Below are 27,501 nucleotides of genomic sequence, written 5' to 3'. Positions count from 1 at the left end.
AGATTCAAATTTATAGAATCTTCCGGAAGACATACCTTATCCAATATTTCTTGTAAAGGCAGAGGCAAATGAAATGTTCTACCTTTTATGAGGTGTACAACTTTGCTTCCGCCGTTTTCCTATAGATGGCTTTAGCGGTAAGTGGTCGAAATAAATACATCATAGACGTCATACAATAAACTTAGGCATCTATCAACATAACCCCATAGAAACATTAGTCGATTTGTGTCTGCATAAAGTTATTCTCGATTGAAAATGTCAGTTTACGAACCAAATTCTCGTCATTTGCGGGAGGTTTTAATTTTCTGCTTCAATATGAAGAAATCTGCGGCTGAGGCTCATCGATTGCTCTCAAATACTTATGGTGAGGCTGCTATTAGTGAAAGAACGTGTCGTGAATGGTTTCAACACTTCAAGAACGGTAATTTTGACGTCGAAGACCGGCATAGCGGTGGAAGAGAGAAGGTTTTCGAAGATGCAGAATTGGAGGCATTACTTGATCGTGTCAAGACTCGTGTCAAAATCAAGAAGAATTGGCACGATCATTGGGAGTGACTCAACAAGCCATTTCAAAACGCTTCAAAGTCATGAGAATGATTCAGAAGCAAGGAAATTAGGTACTGTACGAGTTGAAGCCGAGAGATGTTGAACGGCGTTTGTTTGCTTGTGAACAGCTGCTTGAAAGGCAAAGACGGAAGGGATTTCTGCATTGCATTGTGACTGGGGACAAAAAATTCATTAAGATAACCCCAAGCACAGAAAATCATGGGAGTTCCCGGCCATGCTTCCACGTCGACGGCCAAACCGAATATTCACGGCTCCAAGGTCATGCTCTGTATTTGGTGGGTACCAGCTCGGCGTAGTGTATCATGAGCTGTTAAAACCGACTGAAACAATCAGTATCGAACGCAATTGATGCGTTTGAGCCGAACATTGAAAGACAAACAGCCGTAATACAACGAGAGATACGATAAAGTGATTTTGCAGCATGACAATGCTTCCCCATGTTGCGAAAGTGATCAAGACATACTTGGAAACGTTGAAATGGGGAAATCCTATCCCACCCGTCGTATTCTCCAGAACGTTGCTCCCTCTGACAATCACTTGTTTCGATCAATGGCAGATGGCCTGTCTGACCAGCACTTCCGGTCTTATGAAGAAGTAAAAAATTGGATTGATTCGTGGATCGCCTCAAAAGATGACCAGTTTTTTCAACGCGGGATTCGTACGCTGCCCGAAAGATGGGAGAAAGTAATGGCTAGCGATGGATAATACTTTGAATCATAAATGTATAACCAGTTTTTTACAATAAAGTCTCGAATTTCGGAAAAAAAAAGGCGGAAGCAAAGTATTGTACACCTAATATTTTGCGGATCCTTTGTCTGTGCATATGTTTGTTCGAAACACAATTCATCGTTTGCACTACTTGGAAGCTGCTCTCTTGATTAACATTTTTTCATAATCCTTAAAATCTGATAAAACATCTGATAATGGTTTACGATAAGATTATTCAAAATGTAAGCAGAAGGCAACACGCCTTTGTGAAATTTGTTCAAACAAAGCTTATAAATGAATCCAGTATTAGTATTGTGTTCTGTTACGTGGGCCATCATGTCCGTCCATGTCCTGTTTTCTTCAACTTCTCAAGCTTAGAAACGTCTCTACTCACACATAATTTTTTGCATAAGATACAAGGGAGACGTGGTAGATCCAACAATCGCTTTTTCATAACTTTAAACGCTTCGTAATTTTGCGAAAAAATCTTTTCCTCGTCCAAACTAATAATATTGTAATTAAATTTCTAGGATAATCTTGCTTTATTCTTTAAATCATTGAAAATTTCAGCAATTTATTCCATATTGACGAATCTCAAAACTGACAATTGTCGAAACTTTTTATAATTGCCTATCAATTTGTAGATATTTCTTCGAATATTCCTCACGAAAGGAAAATGAGACAATAAAGTGCTTATCGTTGCAATATTGACTTGCAAAGATTAGGATTTGCATAGCATTCCGAAGAATGTCCATTCCTAATCTGACATGTGAACTATTCGCATGTGAAATGAAACAATTTCTGAGCCGCTTCATTGAATTTAGCATTCATTATCTTCATGAATTTAGCATTCATTATCTTCTTCAAAGTATCTCCTTCGAACTGTTCCAAAAATTCAACAAACTTTTCCATAGAAATATCACTTATGTGACATTTATTCTTATGACAGTGCCACATTTTTATTTTTTTGCCATTGTTATTTATTAACGGCAAAACATTAATCACTGCGTGAGGAGAGTATTGTCCCGTTATAAATGATTGCTCAACTTTTTCCTTTGCTCGTAAGCAGTTTCATAAAAGTACGCTTCGGAAAATGAAGTATGTTTGGATGAGTCACAAAGACTTCTAATTCGATCTTTTTGAATATTTCAAAGTCTCATATTCATTGAATCACAATAGCAGCTTCAGCAGTATCAAATACGAAAACACTTTTCTTGCTGCACTGACATACGATTTTTTTGCTATTACGTACCACTTGAATATCTGTTCGACTTCCAATCGAGAACATACTGGCGGTTTCTTAATTTTCCTCGACATCAATCAAATATATAACTCTAAGCGTTTTGGAAAGTTGAAACACTTCTGCTAAGATCGAACAGTATTGAATTTTTCCTTCAATTTCTTGATCGTCTTCCATCTTTGTACGATAGATTTTTCGCCACGTTTTACGTTGCACTTTTCTGTTGTACAATTTTTTTAGGTCGGGATGTTTTTGTCTGAATTTTCGTTGACGATCTTTTTCACGAGCAGCATTTTTCAAATAATATTAAGTGTACAAATAAGTTTCCGCCATTTGACAAAAGACGGCGCCACTAGCAAGCTATGGTTAAAATTGTCTGATGTAAAACATTATATCGTAAGGTTGGACATCTGTCAACAACATAACCTTGAAATACTAGCGATTTTGCATCAGCATCATATATTTTTTTTTGTGCAAAAATGCCGAGTTTTGAGCCGAATAAGCGTCATTTGCGGGAACTTTTGATTTACTTCTTTAATTTGAAGAAATCTGCAGCTAAGACTCATCGATTGCTTGTAGAAGCATATAGTGAGGCTGCCTTAAGTAAGAGAAGTTGTCGTGAATGGTTTCAAAAATTTAAGAACGGTAAATTTGACGTCGAAGACAAAGAACGTAGCGAAAGGCCGAAAGTGTACGAAGACGCGGAATTGGAAGCTTCATTATTGAATGAAGATTCGTGCCAAACGCAAAAAGAACTTGCACTTACATTTTGACTTACATCAATAAAACATTATGTATCGTTCTTTCACAATAAATGCTTAATTTTTGATAAAAAACGGCGGAAACTTATTTGTACATCTAATATTTTCTTTTAATGTATCGGTATTTTCTACCTTTTAATGTAGCGGTAGAGTACCCGATCGCTAATGTGAATACGATCGCGTCTTGAGACGGGAATGGTCGAGACATCCGCTCCAGTGTTCACCAAAAATTTAATGCCGGTGACACGGTTTCTGACTATGAAACGGCGAACTGCCACGGCCAAATTATCTGCCATCGGGGATAGTTCAGCCTCTAATTTTCCTGTTTCGCTGGCTTCCAGCTGCAGAGTTGCGTACACTTGGTAACTTTATGTCAAAGTGTCGATAATACCAGCAGGGCTTGCTCTTCGATTGTGATCTTAAACAGTTTCTGCGACAAGAATTCCGCGATGCTTGTGACTTGCTACGTGATAAACGAGTTTCCAATTTCTCCATCCGATCTAGAAGCGCGAATATTTGCGAATCCGTCGAGTTGGGTCGGTGTAACTGCTACGTCTTAACGCCAACGGGTAGCACATCTGTTATTCGGTCTGCTAGTTGCGATAGCTCTTTGAGTTCGTGCTTGGTAGCTGTTAATATAACCTGCACTTATTGTGATAGGTGCTGTAGCCATAAAGATTTAAGCACTTCCTCTGACACGCCATTTTGCGCGAGATCTCTCTGACAGAGCAATTGCGACGGACGGTGGTCCGTCCACCTAGATCAATGTCATTTAATAACTTACGTAGTTTCTTTTCGATGCTATCCGTAAAACTCTTAACTAATCTGTGTTTGAGCGCGGCGTATCTATCCGTCGCGGGCGGATTAAGCACGATATCGCTAACTTCGGTCAAGGAATCATCGTCAAGGCATTATATCATGTAATTGTATTTCGTCTCATCTACAGTTATACTCGTGGTGAGGAATTGAACTTCTATTTGAATTGAACTTCTATTCTATACAAACAAATAAGTTTGGCTTCGATTTCCAGGCGTGGATCTGATTCCGCCTCGCGCAAGCGCAGGCACTTCAATTATACGCGATGATGCACCGCTGCCCTGATCGCCTGAATCACTAACCATGTCTGCGGCTCGTTAGGACGCGCGTTAGGTTAAACGGAACGCGACGCAATCACATCGAGATCACCAATCTATGTTGTGATTGCTATGTCCAATGTGGCACTGAGTGTGTCTAGGCGCCGATGAAGCATGGCTAACTAATAGCGAGACGAAGGAAAATTGGCGGGAAATCACTAAGTTCACAAAGAAATGTTATTCATTTTTTTCTGACTCACAAGCCATAAGATGATTTAATATAGACTCAAATGAATGTTTGAAATTCGAAAGAGTAGAGACGTAATTGCGTGCGTTCCGTTGGAACTACAGCTTGGATATCGGTATCGCATTACTAGATTAGAATACGAAAAACTAAAAAATTTACAATATAAGCGTTTATCTGACGGTACGAGCAATTATCTAACGACATGAGCAGTAACCGATGTCGATTTCGTAGTGAATTAAAAGTGAAATAAAGTGATTATTAATTTTACTGAGCGCTAACTAAAATTTACTGCTAAGGCTTACAAAAGGTCCTCACGCAGAACGCCATGACATCAGAGAGAGAGAGAGAGAGAGAGGGGGGAGAGGAGAGAGAGAGAGAGAGAGAGAGAGAGAAAGAGAGAGAGAAAGGAAAACCGGAAAAATGAAATAAATATATTAACTTATTTTTATGCACACTTAACAGTACTCTTATTTTTTTAATAGATTTACTTAATAATTGCATTTAAATCAATTAATTCCATTAAAAAGTGCATAGCAGTGTATAATAATGTTTGTTACTAGCCCGTGCCGCAAATCGCGCACAAACCGCACTCCATATAATATCAGCGGAAGAAATAGGCGGTATGTGATATGCGGTTTTTTTAGTTGCCTAGTTAGTTACTATTATAGCGTTTTTGATTAGGAAAAAGTTAGTGCGCACTCAATTCACACCAACACTGGACGAGTTCCATAGGTTGCACTGAAGTGCAATCTATTGCATTGGTTTCCATAAGTTGCACGTTCAAAAGTTCACAAGAACACGTGCAAGAACGTGCAAGTTCAAAAGAACATGCCAAGATTTTCAGTGCTAAAGCTAAAGTACCATTTCGAGTTGTAAGATTAAGGACTTGATGATATAAGAAATAAGGTGCGCTTATACGCAGGCACATTCTATTGACCAATAAGAAAGCGTGACAAGTTTCCGCCATCTTATAAAATATTTGAAGAAAGTTGAGCAAGTTCTTAAAGAATGTATATAAATATTTATTATAAATGTGTTTTGATAATACAAACATAAATGTAAACAAAAGTAACAGACAATAAATATATATGTAAAAAAATATAAATATATTATATATTAAAATTATTTGGTAGTAACTTTACGGTTTGTAAATATAGATATTTTTTTGTTATGTTTTCTTTTGTGATTTTCAGTCGAAATTTGTTTGTTAATTATTCGCACTCTAATGTAAGTTCGCGTACAAATTAAACATAATAATACTTCTCGTAATATTATCATATTTGTTATTTTTTCTTCTATTTTATTTGCAATTATTTTAAAAATCCCTGGACTCTTCTGAATGAAGTTCCCATAATAATTTTGAAATTCTTTGTTCATTATTTTTGCTACTTCCAATAATTCAGAAGAAGGATTTATTAATCTTTCTTTTAAAATGTAGTCTAGTCATTTTGTGGATTAACTATCATTTCAGTTGTGCCTAAATGATTATACTTGTTTGCAAATTTAGATGTCGCGTAACCGACAATATATTTAAGTCCCTCTTCTTGAGTAATGTCAATAGCATTTCCTAATTATTCAACTTGATTTAGTAATGCCAATTCTTGTAATGTAAGGGAATAAGTAAATGAATTAATATCTATAACAAATAAAGTTGCATGCATAAATATAAAATCATAAGAACTTCTATCGACGGTAATTTATTCATTTATTTTTACAGTTAATGAATCTAAAATATAAAGTGCAAATACAAAATAGATGCATTACACTACTTAATATGTTGTTATAAATAATTAATTATGTTGTTATAAATAAAGGTAATGATTAATAATTATAGTTGTTACAAAATAAGTTTAATTATGAATATAAACGTTCTCATGAATATCTACAATGTATTATAATTACACTACTGCTGATTTTTTTTCGTTTTCCTCAAATATCTGTAAACTTTCGGACTTACACTCCTTAAAGATATTGTAGCTACAATATCTTCCGAAGACTAATGACTCATTTTTTGCATAGGATTCAAGATCATCTTGATTTAATCTGGCGAGAAGAAAAGGACTAACATATCTTGGAACTTTTTCTTCATCTCTTTTTTAAAAAGTTTATTCTTCCGAGCCAGTTATTGTTGAAGAATTTTATTTTTCAAAAGTAATTCTACATTTTCCTATATCAGCTGTTGTATTTTAGCATAAGAAACTTGCGATGAACTTTACGATAGAGAAACATATTAGAAAATTAATAATTACAATTAGGTATATTCACAATATTAAAAAATTAATATTTAAAATAGTAATAATATTTGTCCAGAAATTTAAAGTATGTATATAATACTTATGTATATAATATTATGTATATAATTATTTATATATACTTATGTATATAATACATTTCCGTGGAAAGTATAAATTTTAATTTCAACATTATTGATTATACAATATATAAATTATTAATTATTACAAAATATGTAATTTTTGGAATGTTTTGAAACTTTAATCAAAATGTAACTAAATAACATAAAACTAAAAAAAAGAAAAATATATATATATATATACAGGGTGTCTCAGAGCACACGTATCACCCTTTTAAAAGGTAGGGATGTGTTTGTACAAAAAAATGGTTCAGACAAAATTTGCAGGATTTCGGGAGATCTATCTGATGGTGACCTTGAATTTGACCTTGAGGTCGACCTTGGGCATAACTCAAGGTCAAAGTACCGTTTTACAAATGTAAACCCTTATTCATGACATCACAAATGAAAATAGCGGAAAATTTTACGTCCGAATACGTTATCAAGCCTAAGTCAAAATTACCCTTAGAGGTCATGTGGAGGTCAAGTTACTTTTAGAGCACCCGTATCAACCTTCTAAAAGATATGGATGTGTTTGTACAAAAAATAGTTCAAACAATACTAGGTATTTACATAGCTATGATGCATCCATCTGCTGGTGAATTTGAATTCTACCTTTAGATTCATTTGTAGTCGTGTACATCGATTTTTAAAGATTCCTAATTATCAAGATCTTGAACAGTCGATGCCGCCTGTGTCAGCGTTACCCAAGATGTACCACATGGAGGTCACAAGGTCGGACTTACACCTCGTCGGGGTGCTTTTTTAAGGTGGTTCCCCTTGCCGTCACCTTTGTTCGTACGCATGTGTTCAGTCTAGATTTTCGAAGTGTCCTCCACGTGCATGTATGCAGGCTGTTATTCTTCGTTGAAAATCATCCGTCACTCGACGAATTTCGACAGGATCTAGAGACTGAATGGCTTCTCGAATTCTGTTCTTCATGTCTTCTGAAGTCGTAGGTCGTTCGCGGTATACGAGGTCTTTTATTCTTCCCCACAAATAAAAATCCAAAATTGTAAGATCCGGTGATCGTGGTGGCCAGTTATGTGAACCATATTTACCTATCCATTGGCCGCGAAATATGCGGTTCAGTTATTGACGAGCAATGACAGATGTGTGGGCTGGACATCCATCCTGTTGAAACCACATATTTAGACATAGTTGAAGTGGAATATCTTCAAGTAAACGTGGGAGTTCGTTTTCGAGTAAATCGACATACAGAAAACGATTTAGATTTTCTTCAAAGAAAAATGGTCCGACGATATGCGTATCAACAATTCCGCACCAAACATTGACTTTCCAGATACGTTGATGATCGATTTCTCGATACCAATGTGGATTCTCTTGCGCCCAATAACGGAGATTATGTGTGTTCACTTCGCCGTCACTTTTGAAGGTGCACTCATCAGAAAACAAGATACTTCTATGGAAAGTAGGTAATTGTTGAGTAATCCAATTACAGAATATCAGTCTTTGTCTATGATCGTCCAATGTCATGGCCTGGTGAAGTGACATTCGATATGGATGAAATGAATTTTCTCGCAAAATTCTACTGATAGTGCTTCTACTTATTCCACTATCTCTTTCTCGTCTTCTTAAAGAATCGGTAGGATTTACAAGAGCAGAAGCAATTATATCAGGTGCCGTGCGTACTGCACGAAGCGGACGATGAATTTGCATTCCTTTATTATAATCCGGTTGGACGATACCTTTTTGAATTATCTGCCGTTGCAAACGACTGAAAACATTGCACGAATGCGGTATAAAACGCACCTAAAAAAAAACCGACAGTTTATAAAACTCTTAAGCGAGCAAAGGGAGAAAAGCAAAACAAACAAGTAAGTTTAGTTCAGTTCAGTTTAGTTGAGTTCAGTTCAGTTCAGTTTAGTTTAGTTTAGTGTAGTTTAATTCAGTTTAGTCGATTTACTCGAAAACGAACTCCCACGTTTACTTGAAGATATTCCACTTCAACTAAATATGTGGTTTCAACAGGATGGATGTCCACACGTCTGTCATTGCTCGTCAACAACTGAACCGCATATTTCGCGGCCAATGGATAGGTAAATATGGTCCACATAACTGGCCACCACGATCACCGGATCTTACAATTTTGGATTTTTATTTGTGGGGAAGAATAAAAGACCTCGTATACCGCGAACGACCTACGACTTCAGAAGACATGAAGAACAGAATTCGAGAAGTCATTCAGTCTCTAGATCCTATCGAAATTCGTCGGGTGACGGATGATTTTCAACGAAGAATAACAGCCTGCATACATGCACGTGGAGGACACTTCGAAAATCTAGACTGAACACATGCGTACGAACAAAGGTGACGGCAAGGGGAACCACCTTAAAAAAGCACCCCGACGAGGTGTAAGTCCGACCTTGTGACCTCCACGTGGTACATCTTGGGTAACGCTGACACAGGCGGCATCGACTGTTCAAGATCTTGATAATTAGGAATCTTTAAAAATCGATGTACACGACTACAAATGAATCTAAAGGTAGAATTCAAATTCACCAGCAGATGGATGCATCATAGCTATGTAAATACCTAGTATTGTTTGAACTATTTTTTGTACAAACACATCCATATCTTTTAGAAGGTTGGTACGGGTGCTCTAAAAGTAACTTGACTTCCACATGACCTCTAAGGGTAATTTTGACCTAGGCTTGATAACGTATTCGGACGTAAAATTTTCCGCTATTTTCATTTGTGATGTCATGAATAAAGGTTTACATTTGTAAAACGGTACTTTGACCTTGAGTTATGCCCAAGGTCGACCTCAAGGTCAAATTCAAGGTCACCATCAGATAGATCTCCCGAAATCCTGCAAATTTTGTCTGAACCATTTTTTTGTACAAACACATCCCTACCTTTTAAAAGGGTGCTCTGAGACATTCGGTATATATATATATATATAAATATATATAAGAAAAAAAACATACCAAAATTATCATTTCTAGAGCACGATGCGACAGAACTCACTGAGCTCAATGCAATTAGACTTGAAGAGCATTTCTTTGTAGAGTACGATAATGCAACAATTCTCTGACCTCGACGCAACTGGACTCACAGAACTCAATGTAGTACAATCTGCAGCAAATTGTGTACAATGTGTCGCAACATCTGTTCCTGTAAGAGTATTCAATATGTTATTACGTAGAACACATAGTACTCTTTAAAAGTGAATCAGTGTCACATATATATATATAAATACCCAAATCATTCTCCACATTTGCCTGAGTCTCCTCTACAAATTCCATTGGAATTGCATCTGGTTTTAGTTTCCTATTTTTCACAGGGCTATAAGCAGGCAATATTCGTAACCACGAAGTATCCCTATATTGCGAAAGATCAAAGTGTTTGGAACAAACACGAGCTATATAAATAAATTATAAATAATGTATTTTTTCAATTGTGTATTTTATTCATCTATTATTTTCTGTAAAGAACATGAAAACCTGCACAGGATCTTTATGTGAAAATATTCAGTTCAATAATCCTATTCTAACTCCCAAGTTTCGTTATTGTTTACCATGATAAAAAAGCTGCGTAGCAGTGTCATAATGGTAACAAAATTTGCGTTACGAGTTACAGAATAGCGTCAATTTCGACAATCAACTTCATATGAGCGTGTGATTTTGACTTCTAAAATATTCAATGACATATGTGAAGAAAACATGGCAGAATTAATTTTAATTTTAACGACATGTTATAAGAGATATCAATTTGAAATAATTTTAACTTATTTATTATAAAGATATTAAAAATCGATGATCTAATAGAAGGCCAAAACATCTATATGTTTATTATATTTTGTTATTAAAAGACATTGTTTTTAACGGATGTTTTCACATTAAGATCCTATGTACAGGTGTTCACGCTTCTTATAGAAAATAATTAATTGTTTATAAGTAATTTTATTTCATATTTTATTAATCTGTAGGTATTAATACATACCGATTTTTGGATCTACGTTTTCTTTACACAACACTTTCCATTTTTCTATCATTTTATCTTTTTTTGGAAATGAAAAATACCTTATACCAATATCTTTGGTATTTCGCGAATTGTTTTTGCACTTTTTTACTGCACACGATGACATTTTAACATATAAACGCTCCGAAATACTACAAAGACTGTTCCGAAACATTATATAATCTCTGTATCATACTTTCAATTATCGTTGTTAATGAGCCAATGGTAATTTTAAAGATGACGGAATCTTGTCACGCTTCTCCTGCGCAGAACGTGATGAAAACGCGTCCGAGGAATGAGCACACCTTGTTTCTTACACCATAAACTTAACTAGACTGCAGAAAGAAAAATACGCAGAAAAATAATCGACATCTCATGTTCATAACTTTAAGTAATGATTTTTAACTATATGTAATTAAATAATATATAAGATATCAAGAATATCATATATGTACATATTTATCAATAATTGTATACATTTGCTATAAATTACACGCAAAATGGCAAAACAAATTTTATTAATCTAATCTTTAATTTTTTACTAAATTTGATTTTATATTTTTCATTAGGATTAGAGGATGGAAAAACTGGACGTGTGCAGTTTCTGTGGAATTATTGGATCATATAATACTATAATGAATCATATTAATTGCGATCATGCAGATGCAGAAACTGACAATTTTGAATTCCAATCTAAATGTAGCAGTGTTCAGGAATTGCAAGAAAATTCAGAAATAGACCCTAGCAGCACAAGACATTCTCAGGATCATCCTGAATATGTCCCAAGACATCTTGGACATTTTAAGGACATTCATCCCTCCACTAGATATCCTAAAATCATTCTTAGGACATTATTTTCAGGATATCCTTGGGGATAGCTTCAGGACGTCCTTGTGGAACAATTTCAGAAGGTCATTTGAACATCCTTCGGATAAAATGTGCTGTATAGGAATTATTGCAGTTTGTTCCGATTGCGGATGATTAGAAATAATTTGTACATACATATATTTGATTTATTATATTTCTAAAAGTAATGATTTTTTAAATATTTGTACCAATACTTTAATTGCGATTAATCTTATTGTCCATTAATAATTGCGTTTTAATTCCTTATATTTAATTTATATTGTATATTATTGTTTCTAATGGGAAAAATTCCATATATAGTACAATTCAATATTCTTTTTTTCCGTCTAACCGTTTCGCATATCATATACTTAATATAGCATTCGTTATTTTTGAAATCTACATATATATGTTTAATTTACAGCAACAATAGATTTTCAATAATATGTGCGAAAAAAAATTGGGTATTGCATTTTAAACTTTCAACAATATATATGTAGATTTCAAATATATATATATATATATATATATATATGTATATACAATATATATATATATACAAATATGTATATATATATATATATATATATATATATATATATACAGGGTCCATTATAAAAGTAATGCGCATTTTCTGGGAAAAATAGATTTATTGATCGTAGTGGTAGAAATGCTCAAAATTCTTCAAAATACTCTCCCCCTGAATCAATACACTTGCGGAGACGTATCTGCCACGCCTGGAAGGCACGCTGAAACTCCTCGACGGGAATGTCTCTTACGAATGTTGTAACATGCTTTTGGATGTTTTCCACGGACTCCCAATGCTTTCCTTTCAGCTCTCTCTTCAGACGGGGAAACAAAAAAAAGTCGCACGGAGCCAAGTCGGGACTGTAAGGGGGCTGGGGGACCACCGGGGTGTTGCTCCGGGCCAGGTAGTTAGCAACGATGAAGGCCGTGTGGCTGGGGGCATTGTCATGGTGGAGCTTGATCGCGTCTTTGATGTCAGCCCTCACGCGCGCGAGCCGGCGTTTCAATCTCTTGAGCACCTCCAGATAGAAGGCTGAGTTGACAGTTTCTCCCTGCGGTACAAACTCAAAATGGACGATTCCTCGGACGTCAAAAAAGACAATGAGCATCGTTTTGATGCGAGACTTGCTCATTCGCGCTTTCTTGGCGGGGGGATGATTTTGAGTGCCACTCGCTGCTCTGCCTTTTCGATTCTGGGTCGTACTCGAACATCCAAGATTCGTCTCCGGTTACGATAGAGTTAAGAAAGTCCGGCTCATTTTGAATCAAATCCAACAATTCTTGACAGCGCGAAACTCGAAGTTCTTTCTGGTCTTCCGTCAACACTTTCGGCACAAGCTTCGCGCAGACCTTGCGCATTTGCAGATTCTCCGTCACTATCCCATGTACCGCAAATGTGGACATGTTTAGAGTATCAGCGATGTACTGGATGCTCAATCGACGGTCGGAACGCAAAACTTCGCACACACGATTCACGTTTTTGTCGGTTCTGACCGTTGTTGGGCGTCCAGAACGGGGTTCATCGGCGACCTTGAACGCCTTGTGCCACCTCCTGGACTGTGACCTTGAAATGCAGTCGTCCTTGAAGGCCTCTTGAAGCATCTGGAATGTTTCGGTTGCATTCTTTCCAAGTCGCACGCAAAACTTGATCGCTGTTCAAGCGAACGCTCTATTGCGTCGTGTTACAAAGTCGAAAAACACACTTCACGCGGAGGCACGTCTTTCCATTCAGACTGCTCGGAGCAAACTGGCGACCGGCTGCCTTGGAAGGGCAGATCCCCCACCACATTTCCCGACCCATTTTACCCCGCTGCGATGGATATTCGCGTCACAATAAAATCATGCGCATTACTTTTACAATGGACCCTGTATATATATATATATATATATATATATATATATATATGTGTGTGTGTAGGAAAAGGACATACTGTGTTTACGAATTCTTATTTAGTTCGTGCGTTTCCGTTATGTTGAACTAAATAAATAAAATGTAATAGACATTATACGTAATGAAGATCTAATAACATAAATATTTTAAGTTTAGTAGAATGGAGTGAAGGTGAAACAAAATTACACTCCTAGATAAATATAATTATGTCAGTATGATTATGATTGGTCCGATGAAACAATTTAAAACAAAGAAAATTATGTGGGAGAAAATAGCAACGGACTTAAAAAATATTCTTGGTGTGTCCAAAACATCTTTGCAATGCGAAAATCAGTATAAGACCATCATGAAACGAAATAAGAAGGCAATCTCCCCAAATTTCCCAAATTAATCTTAAAAAACTTATCTGTAATAAACTTAATCTCTAATAAACTTATTGCGAAAAATATTGCCTCAGTCGGGAATCAAACGCGGATCTCTTGCATTCTGTGCGAGCTAAACCTTTAAGATTGATTTGGGAAATTCGAGATTATTAATATTTCAGATTGATTGATTGCATTCCGTGCAAGCGTCCTAAGCCTTTAGACTACCGAGACCTTAGCAATATTCTTCGCAATAATGTATAGAGAGTTACGCATTATATTTTTCGCAATAAGTTTATTACAGTTTTTTAGATTAATTTGGGAAATTTGAGGAGATTATTAATATTTCAGATTGATTGCGTTGAAAGTCCGACAACCATATCACGCAATTATTATTTCTGAAATTAATTCATTTATATGAATATATATAATAGTTCAACATCTCAACATTCAGACCATAGTGGCGCTTCGTATTTAAAGTAATGTTATTTAACATAAACAGTCTTGTTTCTAATCTTAATATTATACAGATTGAGATATTAATAATAGAATTGAGGTATTATAATAGGAATGTAATGTTATTTAACATAAACGGTCTTGTTTCTAATCTTAATATTATACAGATGAGGTATTAATAATAGAATTGAGGTATTAATAGGAATGTAAGTACAATGGAAAAAAAATTTAGATACAGGAACTATAAATATAAAAACATTCAACAAGTAATAGATATTGTTTCATTTTTGTTTTTATTTTTTATAAAATGTACAGATTTTCCTCTGAATTAAACAAAATAACTTATTTACTATTTACCATTATGATGGTATCATATTTCATTTCTCTTCTGCTCTCCTTTTCTTTTTAATTCTATTTCTCCCAAAACTTGAAAATCATTGATATGAAACATTTCATCATCGAATTTGTTTATTAATTCTAGATCGAATGAAATCTTCAAATCAATACATAAATTGTGCAATACACAACACGAAATTATAAATTTTGACATTTTTTTGACATCGTGAAATTGTAATTCCATTAACTGACGAAATTGTGACTTTAGCAAGCCAAATGTATTTTCGATGCGCACTCTAGTTCCACAAAGTTTTTTATTGTATATTTTTTGCGATCGAATAAGATTTCCATAATTTTTGTAAGGTGTTAAAAGATATTCCCTTATTGGGTAAGCACTATCGCCTAACAAATGATACTTTCCATTTTGACATATATCACTAATATTTTTGCTTATGAAGGGTAATGTAAATATCTTGCTATGGTGAAATTTGCCAGTTACTCCAGTGAAGACATTAATAAATCTCTTCTTATCATTACAAATTTCTTGTAATATCCCTGCTTAAAAAATTTAATAAAAAACGGTAGAAATTTATAGAAATCTGATAGGAATCCTATATAATTTTTCAGAATTTATCGTATCTATCGGACATTAAAATCACGACAGATGGAAAAGTTATAAATTTCTATCATTTTATATTTTATATTAAATAAACGCTAGAATATTTATAAGAGATCACAAGCTTCTTTATATGATCCTTACATTATCTGATTTAATAAGAAATAACGAAAGAATGTTTATATGAACCAATACAATTTAATCCTAATACACTCCTATATGTTTGAATAAGACAGATATTATAGAAAAATTATCGTATTCTATTATTAGCGACAATGTGTCATATAGGTCATTGCATTGTCTGAAATAATAAGAAATAAACGAAAGAATATTTATATGAACCTATATAATTTAATCTGAAAACGTCTTCTATATGTTTGAATAAGATAGATATTATAGAAAAATTATCGTACTCAATCGTTGGCAATATAATGTGTCACTTAGATCATTATCTAATTTAATAAGAAATAAACAAAATGATGTTTGCATAAACTTATACAATTTAATCCAAAAATGTCCCTATATTAAATAAATGTCCCTACTATATTAAATAAATTTTCAATATTTGTTTATCGTTTTCGTCATATAGCTTAGATGTTTTGAATCTATTTCTATCTAGTCATGTTGCATTATAATTAATAATATGCTTATTATAATATAATTAATAATATAGTCATGTTTTTGAATCATAAAATTCAGATAACTCGTTTAAAGTACGTGACATATTTTCTTTATTTCTGTATCGTTTTTATTATACAACTTAAATGTCGGTTTTAATCAATTATTTTGGTCGTGTGTTTTATTAAAATTAATTATATTCTATCATATCTTAAATCGTAAATTTCAGATTCTAAAATTTATTATACAAAGCAAAACACGAAAGAATATTATTAATTTTGATAGAACTTGGTCAGAAAGAAAAAAGATTGAAAATAAAAGATAGAAAATAAATAAAAAGATAGAAATTGATTGAAAACGATATTTGAGCTGACGAAAATGATACAGAAGTATAAAAACTCTATCAAATATTTTAGATAAGTAATCTGAAATTTACAATTCAAAAACACGATAAGATGTTATTAATTATTACTTTTCATAAAACGTGATCAGATAGAAATTTAAAAACTAATTAAGCTATATGATGAAAATGATAGAGAAATACAGAAAATTTATATCAGGTAAGTAATCTAAAATTTGAGATTAAAAACGATACTTAAGGTATGTGATAAACGTGATACAATGTTTATAAGAATCTATGTAACTTAATTCAGAAATGTTTCTATAATCACATTGTCTCTACTATCACATGCTAAAGTATCCAGACAAGCGTGCGATTATAGCTCAGCGTTAGAGTGCTAAACTATCACCTCGTAGGTCTTAGGTTCGAATTCCGTCGATTCCAATATACGTTTTCAAAAATTGTAAATTTCCGATGCATAATTGTAATTAATAAATTGCATGTGAAAATATAAATGAATTCTACAAAAGATTAATAGAAAATAATAACTGTATTTTAATAATATAAAAAGCTTTTTTTTAAAAATAATATGAAATTTACGGTTAAAACAATACAATACTATATAAAGATTATGCGTTTCCTCCGTGTCCAGATCCATTCTTGGAATGCCAACGTTTCGTGAACCTTGCAGTCTATTTCATCAGGGCAAGGAGCAGCCTGATACTGAGCTGTTCCTCCGAGTTCCTTTTTATATTACGCTACTTGTTGGAGTGGTAAGGGGAAAAGAAGAGAATTGTGGTGGGGGAGGGGAAAGGTGGGGGAATCGATCAGTCTTCAATAACCGAGAGAATGGTTTTCCATATTTTATTTATATTGTAGCCATTATCTCTATATTTAGATTGTTAAGGTGTTTTTGTATCTCTATGGCTTCTCTATACTTTCTTGGAAAATATGATGTTGGCTATTGTGGTCGTTTTGTCAAACAGTATTTGATGTCCTGTTTTGATGTTATGTTCTGATAATGCTGATTGTGTCACGTGTTTTAGCCTGACATCATGTTGGTGTCCCTTTATCCGTAGGTCATTTCTCCCATGTATACTAGTTTCTCCAATGTATACTTGCTCACAGGAACAAGATATTTTGTACTCCTGCGGAGCTGAGGGGAGATCTTTGATCTTTAGGATTTCTTAGAATTTGTCCTATCTTTTTGAGTGGTTTGAAGATAGTTCAGATATTGTTTGTTTAATATTCTGCTAATCCGATTTGTTGTTCCTTTGACTTATGGAAGAATGGATAGGATCCTTTCGTCTGATTGTATGTCAGAGACCGTTGTCTTGTTTGCATATTTATTGATTGTTTTGATTATGTCTTTTTTGTCGTGTCCATTTTTCTGTAAGGCTAATTTTAAGTGATTGAGTTCTATAGATGTTCTTTGTTAGAGATGGTGAAATGTATGTACAAGTGAATTGATTGCTGTTTTTGTGCTGGGTGGTGGTACGACTCCGCATGTAGGTCTATCTGTGTGTGTTGGTTTTCTATATACTTGATGGTTTAAGGTACTGTCAGTTTTTTTAGAGAAAAGAACATCTAGGAAAGAAAGATTTTTGTTTTCCTCTATGTCTATAGTGAAGCGAATATTTGGATGTTAATTGTTAAGAAAAATAAAGAATTTATGGGGTTCGGCTCTGCCGTGTCTCCATATCACGAATGTCTCGTCTACATAATGGAATCAAATTTCTGGTTTTTTGAGTGTTTTTCTGAGAGCCTCTTTCTCAAAATGCCCCAACGTGATGTCAGGCTAAAACACGTCATGAAATCAACATTATCAGAACACAACATCGAAACAAGACATCAAATACTGTTTGACAAAACGATTACAATAGCCAACATTACATACTTTTCAAGAAAGTATAGAGAAGCCATAGAGATACAAAAATACTCTAACAATCTAAATAGAGATAACGGCTACAACATAAATAAAATATGGAAAACCATTCTCTCGGTTATTGAAGACTGACCGATTCCCCCACCTTCCTCCCCACCCCACAATTCTCTTCTTTTCCCCTTACCACCTCAACAAGTAGTGTAATATAAAAAGGAACGACCCGGAGGAACAGCTCAATATCTATATAGGCTGCTTCTCGCCCTAATGAAGTGAACTACAAGGTTCACGAAACATTGGTATTCCAAGAATAGATCTGGAAACCCGCGAAACGCATAATCTTTATATAGGAAGCATCCGTGAAAGTCTCAAGAATATTAACAATACAATACTATTAATTATAATGAAACATGATCAGATAGAAATTGATTAAAAACGATATCTAAGCCGTGCGACAAAAACGATAGAGAAATATAGAAAATCAAATATATCAGGTAAATAATCTGAAATTTACAAACCAAAAATGCGATAGAATATTATTGATTTTGATAAAATATGACTAGATTGAAATTAATTAAATACGATATGTAAGCTACATGACAAAAAGGATAGAGAAATATAAAAAATTTATCAGATATTTCAGATAAGTAATCTAAATAAGAGGAAAAAGGGCTACGAGCCTAAAACATAAATTGACAAACTGTATAAATAGTTAAAAAAATTGAAATAAAACTATGTCTTAAAATTAAAAACGTAAAATATAATTTGACAATCAGAAGGTGAACAAAACAAACGTTTCGATCCTAGTTGGATCATTTTCAATGTGACAAATAAATTAGTGTGACAAATAAATTAACAACGGTAATTAACAATAGAGTTATAACGTAGATAAAAACATAAGAAATTAAGTAAAATTCGCATTCGGACGCAAATTAACTATAAAGCTCGCTCCAAATTGAGAGGAAATCAAACAAACGGTTATAGTTGACAAAAATGTGCTCTTCCGAACCGTATATGTGTATAAGGACGAACATGTTTCTGTTAGCAAGTATAAATTGTGTTTGAGATCGGTAATTCGAAAGAAAAGCAAGCGATTCGTCGTTCTTTGTTCTTTTTAAAACAATTCGTTACACGCAAACAAGTTGTCGTTACCGGTAACAGACACTCGAAAGTTCTAGAACAATTCAATTCGCGCACGCGAGCGCCGCGCTCCGACGAATACGTCACGCGCTGTCACCAATCCCACGCACGGATTTTCTGTCGCGCATGACTGTTACGTTAAACGTCGTTAGAAAAGAATCCAAAGCGCCAATCAATTTTGTACACCTAATGCCACGTAATAATTACGATTGTGGCAAAATTTTATTGGATTTTTCAAAAAAGAAAGCTCAGGCCGAAAACAATAAATGCTTCGATCTCGCCGTCCTCCTTCTTAGAGTCCAAAAGTTCTTAGAGGTCTTAGAGTCATACAGGGTGGGCCATCTATTGGTACGTTTTTGAATTTCGTCGTATGGCAACACCGAACGAGCTACAGACCCGAAATTTTGACAGTTTATTAGTCATACCGTCCGCGGCACGAAACAACATGTTTTCTCTTGAAGAGCGTTTTGAAATTTTAAAAACTTATTTTCAAAGTCAGTGCTGTGTCGCCGAAACTGTACGAATTTTGAAAAGAAATATGGGTCGTGATAGAGCACCCACCGAAGGAGCTATACGCAAATTGGTGAGGAAAGTTCGTGAGAAAGGGATGTTAGTGGATGACATTATATTACGACTGTTTTGAGTGAAATTGGCGCCGAGGTAGTCCAAAATGTCATTAATAATTGGGGTGACCGAATGGCATACTGTAAGGCCAGTAGAGGGAGCCACATGAACGAAATCGTTTTTCATTCTTGACGCGGATACTTTTAGCTTCACAACAAAAAAAAAATTAATAAAAAATATCAATGTATGCTCATTTGATCGCATTTTTAAAAACGTACCAATAGATGGCCCACCCTGTAGTATCGCTACTATATCGCTTTGTAAAAACCGCCGTGCTAACCGCTTAGTGAAACCGTTATAAAACGAATCTTTTCGAGAAGTGCCGAGAAAATCGCCGAGATTTTCCATTACCGTGATTCCAAATTATATTTGGAAAAGGTGACTGCATTTAATATTCTGTTAATCTAATATTTAATTAATTATATTTTTTGAATTTGTAACTGTGCATATTAAAGAAAATCTTTTGTTAAATTACAAAGAAACGGAGTTCTCTTTACTGTCGTGTATCATATCAACCGTGTGCCGTTCTCTCACTCGAATCTTTCCGCGCGATGCATTCTCGCACATTTTCTGGTCCTTCGAGCCGGATTCTCGCCGGTATCCGCAGTGTCGAGTGCATCGCGTTCAGTTTGCTAGTGCTGAAAAGAAAGCATGAGTGACGAAATAACCGCCTTGCTGACCTCCCAGAGCGACATTCATGGTCGCATGACCATGGTCAATAACCAATTTGAAGAAATTGGGGACGGCCAACATCACCCTCCACAATGTCGAAACGCGCTTGGCGCTTCTCGACCAGATGTGGACGAAATTCGAAAAGCAACACGATCTTATTCAAGTTCATTATAAGGACGCCTACGATCAGAGTGAGTACAACACGTCTCAATTTGCCGATTCCGCCGAAAACACGTACGTGCTGCAGCGCGGCCTGCTGAACGATTACCGGACGAAACTCATGGCGAAGGAACCGAGTTCAGCTTCCAAAACAGAAGGTAATGTGTCTTCCGGAAAACCGTCGCTGCCTCGCCTCAAGATTAGTTCTTTCTCTGGCGCATTCGAAGACTGGCCTACATTCCGAGACCTCTTCCAATCCATTGTCGGAAACAATTCATCAATCTCAGCAATCGAGAAATTTCATTACCTGAAAACTTGTCTGGAGGGTCCTGCTGAGGAACTGATTCGACCGTTAGCAATGACCGAAGACAACTATCCACGCGCATGGGAGCTGCTGAGCGAGCAGTACGAAAATAAGAGAGAGTTATCACGCTCAAATTTCTCCAAGTTTACCGCCGTGGCTAAGATGAAGATCGAAACTGAGGAGGAGCTCAACCGCATCTTCAACGCCATGACCAGGATAGTCAACGGCCAGGAGAGCATTGACAGGCCTATCGACTCTCATGGCTTCGATCTACTAAATCATTTTGTCGTCGAGCTCTTCGATCCAAGAACTCGTCTGGAGTGGGAGTCACTCTCAAGCGCCTCGAGCGACATGCCCACTCTTAAAGAGCTGATGAACTTCATAAACAAAAGGGCACGTACTCTCAAAGCCGCCAAACCAAAATCGATCAAGGTCTCTGACAACCCGTCGCGATCTGCCAAGTCGCATCACGTCAAGAAACACATCGAGTCTTCTCAATGCGTCCTATACAAGGGTAAGCACGTGAGTCGCCATGGAGCGACGCTGTGAAAGAGAACGCACGATTCGGCGATCTCTACCGAGACTTCCTGAAGGACTACGAGGACCAAGGTCACATGGAATTGGCGCCAGAACCTCCGAATTCCAGCGAAGATCGGTGCTACCTTCCGCATCACGGCGTCCTCCGAGAATCCAGCATCACGACGAAGCTCAGGGTCGTCTTTAACGGATCGCAGCGTACAATGTCAGGTGAGTCACTCAATACTCATCTGCTAGTGGGGGCTAACCTGCTGCCACCCCTCGCGAACGTACTTCTGCGGTGGCGGTGGCATCGGTACGCGCTAGTGGCCGACATTGAAAAAATGTATCGGCAGATTCTTGTGCACCCCGACGATCATCGGCATCAATGCATACTTTGGCGCCACAGCATCGACGAACCTATACGCGAGTTTACGTTGAAGACCGTTACTTACGGTCTCGCTTGCGCGCCATTTCTCGCCATTCGCACGCTGCGTCAACTCGCCGATGACGACGGACCGCGTTTTCCTCGCGGCGCGAATGCTTTACGACACGACTGCTACGTCGACGATGTCGTAACCGGAGCGCATTATAAAGACGACGCTATCGCGCTCCAAGTCGAGCTCCGCAACCTCTGCATGGCGGGCGGGTTCTCTCTCCGAAAGTGGGCCGCCAACTGCCAGGAGCTGCTTCCACGACATTCCGTCTGAGTACTGTCTCACCAGAGACTCGCGGTCGTGGGAACAAGAGAACCACGCAACGCTGGGATTGCGCTGGTATCCAACCAGGGACGAATTCGCCTTCTCTGTTCCTCCTCGCACCGTCGTCGCGTTCACCAAGAGAAGTCTGCTGTTGGAGACCGCTCGACTCTTCGACCCGCTCGGATGGCTGGCTCCAGTAACCATTCAAGCTAAAATTCTTATACAGTCGGCCTGGCTGCAGCAGCTAGAGTGAGACACACCATTGCCGTCAACCATCGCTGGAAAGTGGAAGCGGCTCAAGGAAGAACTTCCACTGCTTGAGACGCTCAGAGTCGGCCGCTGGCTCGGCACCGGCGACACGAGCTCTCAGCTCGAATTACACGGCTTCGCAGACGCGTCCGAAAGAGTTACGCCGCTGTGGTGTACCTCCGCATCACCGCAAACAACCAAACAAAGACTCGATTATTGACAGCCAAAAGCAAGGTCGCGCCGATCAAATTTGTTTCTCTCCCGCGACTCGAACTCTGCGCCGCCGCCTTACATTCAAGTGTACTCGTGCACACGCGCTCTGTGCTAAACTTAGCTGCAACGCCAGTGATCTTGTGGTCAGACTCCAAGGTCACATTACACTGGATTCGAGGTCACTCCTCTCGCTGGAAAACATACGTAACCAACAGAGTATCACAAATCCAGCAGCAACTTCCAGAGGCTCAATGGCGTCACGTCCTGGGCAAAGACAACCCTGCCGACTGTGCCTCCCGGGGACTAACACCACGCGAGCTCCTCAGCCATCCCTTGTGGTGGACGGGTCCCACATGGTTGTGCGGGAATCCGACGCAATGGCTAAGCATCAATCTGAAGCCCATCAAGGACGTACCGGAGCAACGGGTCACCACACTCGCGGCAGTCATCAGGAGCAACCACGAGCCGGAAGAACTGCTCAGGGTCACTTCACCAATTACTCAGAGTGACTTCCTGGTGCTTGCGTTGGCGTCATCGCAATCGCTCAGTCGGTTCTGTGGACGATCAACTCCACGGGTCAGCACTTCTCCCAGCCGAACTCGACGCAGTACTCCTCCAATGAATTCGCGTAGTGTAGTCACGGCATTATCAGGAGGAGAGGACAGCTGTCGAAAACAAATGCGATCTTGCCAGATCCAGCCATCTGCGAACCCTCAGCCCGTACATGGACGAACACGGAGTCCTGCGAGTCGGAGGACGCCTCAAGCACGCAGCGCTGTCTTTCGACGAGCGACATCCTATCATTGTGCCTCCAAGGTCATGGCTCACTCGCCTGCTGGTGGAAGCCTACCATCGCCGTACTCTCCACGGAGGAGTTTAGCTGACCCTGGGATTGCTTCGCCTCCGGTTCTGGATTCCACAAGGCCGAGCGGAGGTCAAGCGATGGCTGCATCAGTGCGTGACATGCACACGGTGGAGGGCTGTCACTCCGCAACCGAGAATGGGAAACCTTCCTCCAGGAAGAGTGACTCCTGCACGATCATTTCTTCACGTGGGCATCGACTACGCCGGGCCTATCTTCATCAGGACGAGCAAAGGGCGTGGGCACAGCGCTCACAAAGCGTTCATCGTGGTTTTCATTTGTTTTAGCTCCAAGGCCGTTCATCTCGAGGCTGTTTCAGCTTACACCACCGACGCCTTTCTGGCTGCTCTCCGTCGATTCACATCTCGCCGAGGACTGTGCACGGACATCTACTCCGATTGCGGCACCAATTTTTCAGGCGCCGATCGGCAACTTCGAGAGATGCTCCGAGCCTCCTCGTCAGAAGGACGAAAGATCGCACACGTCGCTACATCAGAGGGGATCCATTGGCACTTTAATCCCCCTTCGGCACCACATTTTGGTGGACTCTGGGAGGCGGCCGTGAAATCCGCCAAGTATCACCTGCGCCGAACCATCGGCGAAACCAGGCTCACCTTCGAGGAAATGAGCACCCTGCTCGCACAAGTGGAGGCATGCCTGAACTCCCGGCCCATGCATGCCCTCTCAGACGACTCCGACGACCTCACGGCTCTGACACCAGGTCACCTGCTCATCGGGGCACCACTGCTGGCCATTCCTGAGCCTTCCTTGTCGGACAAGAAGGAAAATTTGCTTTCCAGGTGGCAACTTATCCAGCGAATGCGAGACCACTTCTGGCAGAGATGGTCACGCGAGTACTTACACACTCTGGCTACCAGACCGAAATGGACCAAGGACGCTTCGCCACCACGCATTGGATCGCTATGCATCATTCGCTCCGAGCTCTCACCGCCAAATAAGTGGCCTCTGGCGCGGATCACGCAGCTACATCCTGGAGACGACGGCGTGGTGCGAGTGGTCACAGTCAAAACCGCCTCATCCGAATTAACTCGTCCTTTGGTCAAATTAGTTTTATTGCCAGAAGAGGCTAACGCGTTTATCTCGCACGCTAATGCATCAAATGTAAAGGAGAGCTTGAATTGATCGCGTGTACTTTCGTAAATCATTGCTTCAATGTTATTTGTCATATAACGCTCGTTTACAGTTCAAGCTCTTCCACGGAATCATTGCATTGTATCGCTTGTCTTATGTACGCGTTTACTGTTTTTTTTTATTGTAATCTCAATGCGTAACTTTATACATATATCGTCACGGAGATGACGAGGCGGGCGGGAATGTTTGAGATCGGTAATTCGAAAGAAAAGCAAGCGATTCGTCGTTCTTTGTTCTTTTTAAAACAATTCGTTACACGCAAACAAGTTGTCGTTATCGGTAACGGACACTCGAAAGTTCTAGAACAATTCAATTCGCGCACGCGAGCGCCGCGCTCCGACGAATACGTCACGCGCTGTCACCAATCCCACGCACGGATTTTCTGTCGCGCATGACTGTTACGTTAAACGTCGTTAGAAAAGAATCCAAAGCGCCAATCAATTTTGTACACCTAATGCCACGTAATAATTACGATTGTGGCAAAATTTTATTGGATTTTTCAAAAAAGAAAGCTCAGGCCGAAAACAATAAATGCTTCGATCTCGCCGTCCTCCTCCTTAGAGTCCAAAAGTTCTTAGAGGTCTTAGAGTCATAGTATCGCTACTATATCGCTTTGTAAAAACCGCCGTGCTAACCGCTTAGTGAAACCGTTATAAAACGAATCTTTTCGAAAAGTGCCGAGAAAATCGCCGAGATTTTCCATTACCGTGATTCCAAATTATATTTGGAAAAGGTGACCGCATTTAATATTCTGTTAATCTAATATTTAATTAATTACATTTTTTGAATTTGTAACTGTGCATATTAAAGAAAATTCTTTCTTTTGTTAAATTACAAAGAAACGGAGTTCTCTTTACTGTCGTGTATCATATCAACTGTGTGCCATTCTCTCACTCGAATCTTTCCGCGCGGTGCATTCTCGCACAAATTGTAATAATAAATTAACGGTAGAAGTAAATAAAAATAATAAGAAAAGTACAAATCGAGTCGCAAACAATAAAAGAAAAGTACAAAATAAGTCGTAAATAATAAGTCAAAATTAAAAGAAAGAGGCAAAAATTATCTTTGATATTATAAGACAAGCACATAAGAAAAAAAGAGTAAACCGCCGACATGCATTGTATATGTGTGATGAGTTTAGAACAAATAAATTCACAATAAATACCTTATGTGTGTGTCGAAATGATGTATTATTGATTAGACAATGCGATTGGAATCGAAATTGATCGTCTCTCTAAGAAGCTAAGATATAAAGTACGACATATAAAGACAAGAAGGTTGAAATGGAAAACTAGAAAGGGAAGGGGGAAAAAAATAATAACTATTGCTCCCGACGGTTTTGATGGGGCTTCTCCTTTAGACTCGTTACGAGAAAAATAGTTTGTCAATTTGAGCGACATTGACGTTCCCTTAGAGGTTCGTTACCTCTTGCAACTTGACGAAAAATTCGGACTTCCTATCAACAAGTACAATAAAGACAGTACCTTAATTGAATTTATCAAATATATAGAAAGTAATATCACTGGTCGTCCGAATAACATTATTAATTCTGTCAGACATAATTCCCTTCCAATCTTTAATAGATTCCAAAATAATTTTCCTTCTCCTACATCCACCGACAAATTAATTTTGAACTGGTTGCGCACTACAAAGAGGTTTATCAATGACCACCCCAATATACTAATTACTAACGCCGATAAGGGTAACGTCACTGTTGCTCTAAACAAAGACTCCTACGTTTCGAGGATGGAGGAGATTTTCTCGGACACAAGTACTTACGCCTTAGTGGATAAAGATCCTAGTAAGAAATTAACGCGAGACTTACGCGCTTTTTTAGTGAAATGGAAGCGGGATCAATTTATCAACGAGTTGACATACCGTACTTACTTCTCTGCTTACTTCTGATGGTGTTACACCTAGAGCTTACGGCCTAACTAAGATACATAAAGAAGGTTACCCATTGAGAGTTATTGTTTCTTGTATAAACAGTCCATTATATAACTTTTCACTTTTTTTACACAATATAATCAGTGACAGTATTCCAAAAGCTCCCAGCTATATTAAAGATAGTTTCCATTTAGTTGAGCAGTTAAATGGTTCTGTGTTTGATTCTAATTATGTTTTGGCTTCGTTGGATGTAATATCCCTTTTTACTAACATTCCTGTTGAACTAGCATTAAATAGCATCGACAGGAGATGGGATTACATCTCGACGAAAACAAGCATATCAAAAAATGAGTTCATTATTGCTGTCAGATTCATTTTAAATTCTACCTTTTTTACTTTTAACAATAAAACTTACAGACAGGCACTCCAATGGGTTCACCTTTATCTCCAATAATCGCGGACATTGTAATGCAGGATCTAGAAAAAGTAGCACTAAAAAAACTGTCAACACAACCCTTGTTCTATTTTAGATATGTTGATGATATTTTGCTCGCGCTTCCATCTGACATTGTCAATGACACTTTGAACATTTTCAATTCCTTACATACGAGATTACAATTCACCTTGGAGGTTGGTGCAAATGGCAGATTAAGTTTTCTCGATACAATACTGATTATAGATAACCAAAAAATTATATTTGACATTTACCATAAAAAGA

The 27,501-nt window shown here is 37.7% G+C and overlaps 2 protein-coding genes and 1 pseudogene across 2 annotated transcripts; 1 reads left to right on the top strand and 2 right to left on the bottom strand.

Moving 5' to 3' along the window:
* Positions 1 to 3,475: 3,475 nt before the first annotated feature.
* Positions 3,476 to 12,221, bottom strand: LOC105143696 (uncharacterized; annotated as a pseudogene).
* Positions 12,222 to 12,892: 671 nt separating this feature from the next.
* On the bottom strand, positions 12,893 to 13,405 carry LOC147910852 (protein GVQW3-like). Its single transcript, XM_087411701.1, has one exon. The coding sequence runs from the start codon at positions 13,403 to 13,405 to the stop codon at positions 12,893 to 12,895; it is 513 nt and encodes a 170-aa protein (XP_087267827.1).
* A 10,778-nt stretch (positions 13,406 to 24,183) lies between these two features.
* LOC147910851 (uncharacterized) lies at positions 24,184 to 25,744 on the top strand. The gene has a single exon (XM_087407756.1). It carries the CDS (start codon positions 24,186 to 24,188, stop codon positions 24,885 to 24,887), a length of 702 nt encoding a protein of 233 aa, XP_087263882.1. The 5' UTR covers positions 24,184 to 24,185; the 3' UTR covers positions 24,888 to 25,744.
* Positions 25,745 to 27,501: the final 1,757 nt, after the last annotated feature.

The sequence above is a fragment of the Acromyrmex echinatior genome, chromosome 1, assembly GCF_024713525.1.
Source record: "Acromyrmex echinatior isolate Ae372 chromosome 1, ASM2471352v2, whole genome shotgun sequence".
Lineage (NCBI taxonomy): Eukaryota > Metazoa > Arthropoda > Insecta > Hymenoptera > Formicidae > Acromyrmex > Acromyrmex echinatior.
This window is presented reverse-complemented; position numbering and strand designations above follow the sequence as displayed.

What these genes read in the sequence shown, in the direction of transcription:
- LOC147910852 (XM_087411701.1), bottom strand. Translation starts at nt 13,405, where the DNA reads ATGCTTCAAGAGGCCTTCAAGGACGACTGCATTTCAAGGTCACAGTCC.
- LOC147910851 (XM_087407756.1), top strand. Translation starts at nt 24,186, where the DNA reads ATGCTCCGAGCCTCCTCGTCAGAAGGACGAAAGATCGCACACGTCGCT.